General features: G+C 41.6%; 1 protein-coding gene across 1 annotated transcript in view; it reads right to left on the bottom strand.

Moving 5' to 3' along the window:
- Window positions 1-12,291, bottom strand: part of dgcr8 (DGCR8 microprocessor complex subunit) — a 16,271-nt gene extending 3,980 nt beyond the window's left edge. The window contains exons 1-13 of the mRNA XM_034299079.2: window positions 12,151-12,291; window positions 10,513-11,457; window positions 9,200-9,362; window positions 8,903-9,045; window positions 8,418-8,724; window positions 7,063-7,260; window positions 5,619-5,720; window positions 5,407-5,505; window positions 4,182-4,264; window positions 3,969-4,069; window positions 3,720-3,826; window positions 1,537-1,664; window positions 1,277-1,390 (exon numbers count right to left, since the gene is read on the bottom strand). Coding sequence (XP_034154970.2) covers window positions 1,277-1,390; window positions 1,537-1,664; window positions 3,720-3,826; window positions 3,969-4,069; window positions 4,182-4,264; window positions 5,407-5,505; window positions 5,619-5,720; window positions 7,063-7,260; window positions 8,418-8,724; window positions 8,903-9,045; window positions 9,200-9,362; window positions 10,513-11,169 — 2,202 coding nt within the window. The 5' untranslated portion in view covers window positions 11,170-11,457; window positions 12,151-12,291. The remainder of the gene's footprint in view (window positions 1-1,276; window positions 1,391-1,536; window positions 1,665-3,719; window positions 3,827-3,968; window positions 4,070-4,181; window positions 4,265-5,406; window positions 5,506-5,618; window positions 5,721-7,062; window positions 7,261-8,417; window positions 8,725-8,902; window positions 9,046-9,199; window positions 9,363-10,512; window positions 11,458-12,150) is intronic.

The raw sequence follows: 12,291 nt of genomic DNA, 5'->3' as shown, positions 1-12,291 counted from the left end.
TAATCGTTGGTAAACTGCTGTAGTATAAGAGGAATAAAACACTCGGTGTCGTGCTGTTGTAGGAAAATAATCAACAGCGTGGTGTGATGAAACGGAGTTACTGTTGCTACAGTAACTAAAGAGGATTATTTTCCTTTAACAGCACGTCACGTGTGTGTTTTATTCCTCTCACACCACAGCGATTTTCTCACACCACACAATTAAATTGTCCTATTAATTTAAATTAGATTACGACGTTATAATTTTTATCCCATTTTAGTTACAGGGGCATGTAGAATGTTATTTCTGGAGGCTGGGTTAATCATTTATGTTGGTTTTTCCTTTAATTTGTCATCCGTCTTTATTCTGTACAGTTAGACTCACTGATCTATATGGCAGCTTCATCTTCTAAAAAAAAGTATTGGCACCCTTCTACCCCTATTCAGCCATATAAAGATGGGTGTGTACGGAGCAGATATTAATTGAGCGGTGGTTTATTATCAGTACAGCGCTCTCTGTGTGTGTGTGTGTGTGTGTGTGTGTGTGTGTGTGTATATATATATATATATATATATATGAGAGCTAGAGCGAGAGAGAGAGAGTGAGTAGGTGTTTAACAGTGTTTAATCAACACCACGCACACACAACCATGTCAGTGTCACGGCTGTACTGAGAACTAACCCCCCTCTGAATCATTAGGGCCTTTCGCACCGCTTTAGTTCCAGAACTACATTTACGGTACTAAAATACTGGGTGATTTTGCGTGAACTATTTCGCAGTACCGTTTAAAGGGCTGCATTCGCACCGACAGCGGGCACTAGGAAGTGACGTAAGCCGGTCGACAGCGACGTCATTTGTGCGCGGCGTTCAACAACGGAAACAAAGAAGAACAACGTAAACAGCCGGAGGATGGAGGACGCTGTGATCGGAGCTGTGTGTTTGTCGTGTCTCGCGTCCATCTATCGCTGTTCTCCATATTTGTGGAATAAGTCGACACTACAGTATGTTTACACGGCGTTTTAAATCATGGCTACTTACGTCACGGATAGTGCCAGTTGTGCTGGTTAGACCCTGCTCCGGAGTAGGAGCTCATTTGGTTCTCGAAAAAGGCAGTCGGTACTAAAATCACACCCAGTTCCGGAGGTGCGAAGTTCCACAATTAGTTCAGGTACTATGAAAAGGTTCCTGCGGTGCAAAAGGCCGTATAGCGGCTCGGTTCTGGTTCCCTTTTCACGGAACAGAGGGGTGCCAATACTTTGTAGAATGTTAATGGCGTGCGTGTGTGTGTTAGGCTTACCCTCTCTCTAGCCAGTTTCCTCATCTCCTCTTGGAGTTTGTTCAGAATGTGGAGGTTGGGCTTGTTCTTTTTGGCGTACTGCTGCAGCTCGATCACACTCTTGTCTGAATTTTCCTACGCAATACGGAGAAAACACACACACACACACACACACACACACACACACACACACACACACACACACACACACACACCCATCAGTAAACTACCTAACCCCAATCTATATTCTTCTACAGCTCTGAATCTTTTTCCCTAAATACCTTTTTCACCATCTTGTTGTTCTCTCTGCCGTACATGCGCAGGAGCGAGCCCCAGTTCTTCACGTGAGGGTGCAACATCTGGAGGATCTTCTGAGAGGCCAGCTGTTTACCCACCCTCTTGTTCTTACCTTGTTACGGAGCACAAAAAGCGAAATCTTAGCAACGATCACGTTGCATTGTGACGCGTCTTTATTAGTCATTATATAAATTCAGTATCTTTTAAAATGACGGAATACGTAAGGAATAAACCACTGTGTGTCGTGCTGTTACATAAACATAAAGTATCATTTCACTGTTATGCTGATGATACTCAGATTTATTTGCCCGTGAGAGAGTTAAATTCAGATTCATTTGATGCTTTATTTGCATGTTCACACGATGTCAAGGATTGGAGGGCTTCAAATTTTTTGAAGCTTAATGAAAGTAAAACTGAAGTTATCATGTTTGGCCCTAGAAAGCATGAAGTGCTTCAGTGCTTGAATGCAACATCTTTGTCGGGTAAAAAAAAAAAAAAAAAAAAACTGGAATTTGTTCTGGATAGTGATTTAAAGTTGGAGAGGCAAATAAACACTGTGATGAGATCTTGTTTTTTTAATCTACGTCTGCTGGCCAAAACCAAACCACTCCTTATCCAGTTCAGATTTTGAGAAAGCAATTACTGCCATTGTTTTTTTCTCGAATGGATTATTGTAACTCCCTTTATTATGGAGTTGACGCTCAAGCACTTATGCGTTTACAGAAAATCCAAAATGCAGCAGCAAAAATGATCAAGTCGGCAAAGAAATATGAATCGGTAACTCCGTTATTAATTTGATTAAAGTGGCTGCCAGTACGACTTCGAGTTATCTCTAAGAGTCTCGTACTGGTTTTCAAGGCACAATCTAGCTCCTGTGTATTTGTCCATTATGGTGTCATTCTACTTTCCCTCTAGATCTCTGAGATCAGAAAATCGACATCTGTTACGTGCTACTAGGACAAAATACAAACACAGGAGATAAATTGTGGAACGATCTCCCTCTTTTTATTCGATCTATTAAATCTTTACCTATGTTTAAATGTATGTTAAAACAACATCTTTTAAATACAAATGGGGAGCTCATTGGATGAAGTTATTGTGTGTGTGTGTCTGTGTGTGTGTGTGTGTGTGTGTGCGGGTGATGTTTGTGTGTTTATTATTGTACTTTTATTGTGTTTCTTAGCATGTGAGTGTAAAGCACTTTGGGCAACACAAGTTGTATTAAATTGTGCTATATAAATAAATAAATAAACAAACAAACAAACAAACAAACAAAAAACTGTTAGAGGAAAATAATCAACGACGGGGTGGTGCAATGACGTCAACACCACAAAGCTTTTTTTTTTTTTTTCCCCTATAACGACATGTTTATAAGTGTTCTATTCCTCTTATACCACAGGACTTACAATTTTTATACATTACAGAATGACGCACCATACTTTTTATCCATTTGTAGTTACATTTAACGTTGTGGAACGTCCACGAAACGAGTCGTCAATTACGTTATAGCAGCTATAAACAATCGTTCCCGCGCCAGCCTCTCGTTTAACTCTCTCGAAGCTAATAAGACAAAGAAGCGTAAAACTCGTCTGTCCTGAAAATGTCGGAAAACTTAAAAGTTCCAGCTTGACCTCTGACACTGGAGACTCCTTCCATACATGTTAAACACATGCATTTCTCCTTACAGAAAGTATTTATTTTATTTATTTTTTTTTTTCCTTCTCAATTACTTGTCAAAGCTAGCGACAATGTTGACTCTTGCCAATCTATCTGCTCTCTATTTTTAGTGGCACTTTCCCTATCACCCTTGCTTTAAAGCTAAAATACCTTGGAGATTATTTATTATTATTTTTATTTTATTGTTATTAGTATTATTTGAACTTGTCCATAATGTGTTGACCTCCCTTGCCTCTACCCGGTGTTGTGGTTAACTCCTAAACTGAATCTGAAGGAGATGTTTTTTTGTTTTCGTTTTTTTTTTCCCCTTTTTATTTTATACCTGTGCAGCTGTGTTTTGTCTTGTTTTGTGACTGTTTTTTGTGTGTCTGAAAATCTAAAAATACCTCAATAAATATAATATTCAAAAAAAAAAAAAAAGAAGAAGAAGAAGAAGAAGAAGAAGAGGAAGTAGCCTCAAAACAGTGCAGAGGTTTGCGTGAACACTTACACCACCCGCGTACGCTGTGTTTTCCGCACGTCATCACGTATTCACTCTTCTGGTTCTTCCCCGGAATGACCTCAAACTTGATACTGGTGTCCCCCATCCCATGATTTCTGTGAACACACACACACACACACACACACACACACACACATGGTAAAAACAATGAATTTAAAACAGCTGTATGCTGCTCTCTGTGTCTTCCAGAAATATGAATTCTCTCCGGTTCTGTAGGTTCTGTAGGTTCTGTCCTACCTCTTAAGGCACTCGTGAAGGATCTGGTAAGGTGACAGTAAGCCTGCTTTGTTGGTCAGTTCATACACTCGCGAGTCTTCAATACTGATATGGTTAAAATACTGAGGAGGGAGGAAACGTGAACCGCTGATCAGTGATCGCTCGATCATTTTAATTCACATTAAATAAAACACAGCGTGGGGGCGGGGCCGGGGCCGGCGCCGGCGTGCGTACCTCCAGTTCATCCCCTTCTACTGGCTTCTCCTCAGCCGTCTGCTTCACAAAGTCAGGGATGAGGATCTCCAGCGTGGCTCGAGCTGCACGAGGGCGTCCGAAAGAATTCAGCAACATGCTTTATCACATTTCTCACAACATTCTCAGATCATTTGCATTCTATAAAATGAAAAATATAAAAAATATAACTACGGTACAGCAGATTTCCATTTATTACTATTGTGTTACGTAAAGAATAAAACACTCCGTGTCATGCGGTTATAGTAAAATAATCAACGACAACAAGTTAGTATGATGAAGCCGAGTCCGTTACCACACTGAAGTTAGTTATTTTCCTATAACAGCATGTCCCTGAAGTGTTTTATTCCCCCTTTTACGCCACAGCCAATTTGCTGAAGATTACAAATTATTAATTATCACATACCGACACAATTGAGCTTTTTATCCATTTATAGTTATTTAATGTATTTAATGTTGTGGAACGTCTGTGTAACGAGTTAGTTCCTGTTCTCGCTTACGTTATAGCAGCTATAAACACTCGTTCCCTCACCGTGATCTCTCTTTTCTCTCTCTTGCAAAGATAAGATTTTTAAAAAATAAAAAAAAATTTTTTTTAATGCAGCCAAGAGACCCCAGAGTCTTGAAGACGTCAAAAAAATTTTTAATAAATTTTTTTTAAAAATAATAAAGTTACAGCTTTATCTCTGACTGTTACAAAGCGCTGACACTGGAGACTCCTTCCTTAAATATTAAATAAGCATCTCCTCACAGAGAATTTCACAGTATCAACAATTATGCACTTTTTTAATTATTTTTTTTTTAAAGCTCGTTTATGTAGAGCGTCTGCTGTACGAATCTCTGCGAACAAACTGTTACTATAGAAACGATAGCGTATTAGAACGATATTTATGATTGTTACCGTGAGTCCTGCCATTATAGAAAACTAATCAACAGTGCTGTGGTGTAATAAAAGATATATGAACAAAGGTAAGGGGGGGAAAAAAAAAGAAAGGAAAAAAAAAAAAGATGCATAAAAATTGGTACGTTGAATGAAAATTAAACCATGGGGTGCCTAAACATTTGCACTCTTAACAAAAAAGCCCTTATAGTGCCAAGTACAATAATAAAAAAAATACTTTTTTTATTGTTTTTGTTTGCAAACAGATATATCCTGAGTGATGGGAAGCACAACAGGCATGAAATAAAATAAGGTAAATGGAAATACCAGCTTTATTCTTGGCGAGTTTTTTGCTACTCGCTGTTCCCGTGCCGTACGTGACTCCGTCTATAATAACCGAAGCTCCGAAGGGTTCACTTGGGTTTTCTGGGGGAAAATAACCAGGAGTAGATGTTAACGCTTTGAACAAATTATACAAATGATAATGGCAAACTCTCTCACACACACACTCACACACACACACACACACACACACTTACCACATTCAAAAAAGTTGTAAACTGGTCGGACCTTGAGCACACGTTGCATATATTCGTGTAGGATGCAAACCTCGGACTTTCCGTTAGGGTTGATGACAAACTCTAAAAGCGGACATGAGAACAATAATCTGACTGCGTGCCTTGCGTAAGTATTGACACCCCTCCCCCATTTATCCCCAGCACACCGCAGCCCATTTGTCACAAACTCCAACACTGCAACATTACTCATCAAATTGTCCCTATTGTGAAGCACGGTGGTGGGAGCATCATGATGTGAGAATGCCTTTTATTCAGCAGGGACTGGGAAATTGTTCAGGGTTGAGAACCGTAAAGCGACACTGGAGTGGTTGAAAACCAACAGTAGCTGCGTTTACATGGACACTAATAATCTGATCGTAATTGGACTAGAAGCACAATCAGATCTAAAAAGTCACATGTAAAAAAACACGCCAATCGGAATGAATTGGCCAAAACCGATTAAAATTTCATTCGGATCGTAAAGGGGCGGTTTAAACCTTTTCTAATCCGATGGAGAGGACGTGTAAACACTAAATCGGATTGAAAATGAAACCAGATAGTTCTGCGCATGTGCAATGACGTACAAATCACGTAATGACGTATGACGCACGTCTGTGAGCGGTATTGGGGCTCTGACCGTAGCCTCACCAGGTGCCATGTTCCCCTCCACCACTGAGCAGAGTGTCATAAATGACTGTCGTGTCATCCTACAATTCTCCTTCCACTCCTCGTCTGTGAAGTGGTGCAAGACGACGTTGTTCCACCGGTCCTTGCTTCAGACCCTCATCCACAGACGCCTTGTTCTGGGCTCGGGAAGGGGCATTTTAATTGCTTGATAAATACACGCAGTATAATACACAAAACATCACGCACTCGACGTCTTCTAATTAGCAGCTGAAACAGCTTTTTAAAACGAAAAAAGAAGCAATGGCGAGAAAGCGGCTGCTAGTATCTGCAGGTTGGAACGGCGGGAAACGTGTATTCGTGCACTGTGCGCGTGTCAGAAGATCAAACCCGATTCTGACGTGTAAACGCACGTATCAACCCGATTACTTTATTCAGCGTTCTTGTAAACACTGCGATCGGATTAATCGATCTGATCGATTTCATTCCGACTGAAACAAAAAGCGTCCATGTAAACGTGACTAGTGTGTTAGGTCAAAGCCCGGACTTCAATCCGATTGCAAATCTGTGGCAAGACGTCAAAAATTGTACACGTACGGATGGAACACGTATCCCAGAAGAGCTGCACCTGAACGTCGTTCTACTAAATACCGACCCCCAAGGGGGCGAATACTTATGCAACTAACAGATTTTTCTTGTGTTTGTTTGTTTCAATCAAACGTTAAAACAATCCCAATATCTTAGAATTCCAGTTAGTAACGAACGAAACTAAACTATCAGCGAGCTTGCTTTTTTTTTCCACCTTTCTTAGTGGGCGCGTCCTGCACCGACAGCGTGATGAGCTTCTGATTGGCCGGGAGGATGGGCCTCTCTGACTCCGCCTGCTTCCTCTTCATGTCCCTGTTGAACTGCCGTCGCTCCGCCCACGTGCGGAACTTCTTCACCGTCACTTGCTCGAAGTCGAAGCGCTTCTCCAGGTAGCTGCGGAACTCCTCGATGTCTGGAGGGAAGGAGGGAGGATCAAAGTTCGAGTATCAAAGTTAAAGTTAAACCGCTTCCTTTATCCATAAACGTAACGGATATTCGCCAAATGTCGAATGCGAGCAAATTTAAAACGTGACTGATATTAATCGTTCGGGAATCGACTGTCCTAATCGTCCTAAACTGAAACAAATCTGACTTTCGGTTTGTTCGCTATAGGGCTTAATTTGATAGTGAAGAAAAACACAATATGCGATAACTTGTTAAATAACGCAGTATGCAGTACGATGATGCTATAAGTGGGTAAAATCAATTTAAATTATATTAATACATAGATTTATATATTTAAAAACTGAAAATGATATAACCAACAGACGTTTCATGTTCTTTTGAGGAAAAGAAGGCATTCTCTGCTCTCTGCGTCGCCCTGAAACTTTCTGAAGTATTAAAATCGTTCATTATCGTTATCGCGAGCCCTTATGATACACACATCGCGATATTTCGATAATTTCGATACATTGTGCAGCCCTAATTTGCTATTTTTTTTGGTTTCGTTTCACACAGCACTAAAGATTCCCTACCGCTGCGTTGAACGTAGAGACTAGTTTGCAATTAGCAATTATTTTTTATTGTTTTGTTCGTTGATTAAATGTTCATTAATGCTGAAGTAACAGTTATAATAAGATAGCAGTTATGAGGATTTTTTTTCCCCCGACACACACTTCCAAAATGTTCTTTTCATTTTCATTTTCAATAAAGTATATTTAAATCGTTACGGCTGGTATGTTTTCACGTCTTAGGTAAAATACGACATGAGCAATGGATGTTTTTTCTCCATAAACAAGTGGCGTAGAACCTTAAAATAAATTAATAAATAAATAAGTTATACTCCTCCTGCTCTCTGAAACATTAATTAAGGATTAAATCATCCATTTGTTAATGTCAGATAGACTATTTATACATTCTAAAGAGATCTGTGGTTCAAAATTTGGTATAGAGACTTCTCATGAGGTGAAGGTATAAAATATGAGGCGTAATTTACGCGTCCTCTTAAAGCTGTTTCATTCACTGGTCAGAAATATGGTTGAAATGGAAAAGGGAATAATCACGCCACGGTTCCGTTTAAACAGATTAAACACTGCGTACGTGAACACCACCGACAGTTTCGTCTCTTACCGACAGACTCGTCCTTGCACACCTCCACCTTGGCTTTGACCTGCCCCAGCGCCCCCTGCGCCGTCTCGCCCCCCTGGCCGTCTTTCCCCTCAGGCTGGTTGTCCATCGTGTCCGGGTTGGACTCGTCACACGTCCCCTCCGGAGCCGTGGAGTCGGGCTCTTCGGTTCTCTCCTGCGGTTCTCCGTCCTCGCCGTCTTTGACCGGAGACACGTTGGGCGTCACTTCTCCGTTCTGCTCCCTTTCTTCCTGTTCCTTCATTTTCTTATAGTGCAAACAGGGGATGCTACTGGTAGGAGGGTCGTGTTTCTGAAACACGGATGTGTTAATTAAAAAAAAAAAGAAAAGAAAGGGGGAAAAAAGAGAGAGAGAGGAAGGTGTTTGAAAGTTTTGGCATTTTATTTCAATTACATGAACTCTTTCAGCTTCAAAAATAAAATAAAATAAAGTAAAATCTATGCAGTCTTGACCCAGACCCGGTGTTTACCCTGATGCTTCCAGTTCCGAGGAAGTAAGGTCTGGACCAGGTAACGACCCGGGTCTCCCGGTGGAGGTAGACTGGAATGCCGGAGTTATGGAATGTCATGATCCATCCGTCAGGAAGAGGCTCTGTAGGCGGACGCCCTCGACCTGCACCGAGAACCCAAAAACCCTCCATCTTTAACACTTTTACAACTTACACATCATGGATTATAAGAGGAAAAAAAAAAACCAAAAACACTGGGATTAATTAATTAGTTAAGACGTGGTTTATAGTAAAACTCTAAACTGGAGAGAGACTCACTCTTGAGAACAGTCTTAATTTTGGTAATCATGGGCTGGACACCCTGCTCCGTGTCAGACTGATGATCGCTGTCTGCTGCGTATTTATCCTCCGCCAGGCGCATCTTCTTGGGCACCGGCAAGCCTTCCTCTAACAGCGCATCTACATCATTGTCAAAGTCGTCCTGGAAGAGACGAGCGGTTACAGACGAGTGCAAAAAATAAAAAAATTTTTAAAAAAAACGACCATGGAGCTGATCCAGCATGTCCGGCGCGCACCATTTATTTATTTATTTATTTATTGGCACTGGACTGAAAATCAGCATATTGATCCCGACAACACAAAAGGGCCTTTCGCACCGCTTTAGTTCCAGAACTACATTTACGGTACTAAAGTACTGGGTGATTTTGCGTGAACTATTTCCCAGTACCGTTTAAAGGGCTGCATTCGCACCGACAGCGGGCACTAGGAAGTGACGTAAGCCGGTCGACAGCGACGTCGTTTGTGCGCAGCGTTCAACAACGGAAACAAAGAAGAACAACGTAAACAACCGGAGGATGGAGGACGCTGTGATCAGAGCTGTGTGTTTGTCGTGTCTCGCGTCCATCTATCGCTGTTCTCCATACTTGTGGAATAAGTCGACACTACAGTATGTTTACATGGTGTTTTAAATCATGGCGGGTGAGGGCGTTTTCATACGCGTTTGGCCAATCGACGTCTACTTACGTCACGGATAGTACCAGTTGTGCTGGTTAGACCCTGCTCCGGAGTAGGAGCTCATTTGGTTCTCAGAAAAAGGCAGTCGGTACTAAAATCACACCCAGTTCCAGACGTGTGAAAACGCCAAAAAGTGGGTAGTTCCACAATTAGTTCAGGTACTATGAAAAGGTTCCCGCAGTGCGAAAGGCCCTATTATCACAGTTCACAGTCCGTCCTCAGTTTACAGCACTGACGTTAGTGTTTTGCGTGTGATATGAGCGCGACCTCGAGGGGGCAGTATCACATGCGACGCCCCATAACGTACAGGAAAGGAAAAAAAACAACAAGTCTTTCAAAAAGAGTGGTGGAGAGAATGGAAAGAACATGTTAAGGATGGAATAATTTGTAATGACGTTATTCTAAAACGTGTCTCGCACCACATTATTTCCCGAACGAAAAATACTTACGCAACTCATCCAAAAATAATAATAATAATAATAAATCTCTTAGATTTTCTTTTGCCTTTAAATTGGTTTCTTTATCATTTCAGCTATTTCACATCCTCCTGCAACAGATCGACATGATTAAACACGACGGTCGTGGAAGACATGAAAGCAACGAGACGTCTCGTGTACCTCGTAGGAGTAAACGTGGTCCTCGTCGTTGGCCTGCTGCTGCTGAACGATCATCTCGGACGTGTACTCGCTCTCCTCTCCGTCCTCTGGCTCCAGGAAGTTCTCGCTGAAATCCTCCAGCTCGTCCAGCACGGCGAACTCCACCTTGTTCTCCTGCTCGGCCTCGGGTTCTACGCTCGCGTCTCCCTGCCCCGTTCCCTCTCCCGTGTTACCCTGCGCCTTCCCATTCTCTAGCTGCTGCTCGTCTATCTGACCCTGCCCTGTGTACAACACTTTTCTGTCTTTGCCCTTGCTGCCGCCGCCGCCGCCGCCGCCGTCTCCTCCGAAGCTGACGCTGATCTTAACGTCTCGGAGGAGCCTAAGGTCAGGGAGGAAGGAGGTGACAGGGGGAGCGTGGCGCCCGGTGCCTGGGCACGAGTCGCCGTGTAATGCGCGACCGCTAAAAGACGCCGAGCCCTTGGTGAGGAGCGGGACGTCGGTGTCCTCGGCCGGCGCGAGCGAGGGTCCATCACCGCCGGAGCTAACGTCCATTTCCTCGGCGTCACTGGACGTTTGCAGGGGAGGTGGTGGAGGAGCTTTACATTTACCGCTTCCTGACATTTCATCATCAGGAGGCTCCAGAGGGAGGGGAGGCACAAACTCACCAACATCCATCATCCAATTAATAATATATATAAATCTATATATCTCTGTATAACTAACCCTGTTTAGAAGTCTAGCTTAGTTAAGTGCTAAAAACTAATCAAAGCCCAAACGTTCACCTAAAAACACCAGACGGACGTAAACACTCGGTTTCTTGAGCACGCTAAGCCGACTACATTGTTCTTTTCATTAATGTAGACAGCTTTTTAGAAATCACTGTCTCAATTATTGGAAATCACAATGCATTCAGCTTAAACCTTTGCCCACGTCTAAACACGGTCCATCCTCCAAAACGCTCGTCAACTGAGAAGAAGAAGAAAAAAAACATCAACATCAACATGTTACACAGCAGATTAAAATATCAATACAAACATCTCCACTATTATGAACCTTAATGTTTATGCTATTTATTTATTTTTTTTTTACAGGTTTACATTTTTAAACTTCCAAGTAAAATGTCAACTTTGTTTTTTATTATTATTATAATTATTATTTTATTTAAAAGTCACAAACTAGCCCAAGAACTCTTTTTTTAATATTTAAACCTTCATACTATCACACTGACATCTTAATTTGTTGCATATCATTAGTCTCATTCCCCTCACAAAAAATCAAACATAAAATTATTACAAATGCAATTTTGACATTAACAAAACATTTACATTCATCATAAAATATCTTCTGATGAAGCACATAAACACAGCGTGCTAATTTAATCATTGTCTCGCCAGGTGAAAAACTAGCATGATTCTAGCTAGGGCTCAATCCCAAATCGCGCCTTGCTCCCTTCATAAGTGCACTACATACATTTAAAAAATAACGGTTTTCGCATCCTATGAAGTGCGCTATATATACATTAGGTAGCCATTTGGGATTCAGCCACACACTAGCCAACAGGCAAAGCGGCACGACTCGAATTTTACGCTAAAATAAACAAATATTACACAAACTGATTCTCAACATCGTATTAAATCAACTCGGTGTAAACGTACCCACCTGTCTGAACAATAATTATTTAAAAAATCTTCATTAAATAGCGCTATTTCTTCGGTTTTACAAGAGTCAGCCACCCACCCCCTCCTCTGTCCGCCATGTTCTAACGTTCTTACAGCTTTGCCGCGCTTAGACCCGCCTCTT

The sequence above is a fragment of the Pangasianodon hypophthalmus genome, chromosome 24, assembly GCF_027358585.1.
Source record: "Pangasianodon hypophthalmus isolate fPanHyp1 chromosome 24, fPanHyp1.pri, whole genome shotgun sequence".
NCBI lineage: Eukaryota > Metazoa > Chordata > Actinopteri > Siluriformes > Pangasiidae > Pangasianodon > Pangasianodon hypophthalmus.
This window is presented reverse-complemented; position numbering and strand designations above follow the sequence as displayed.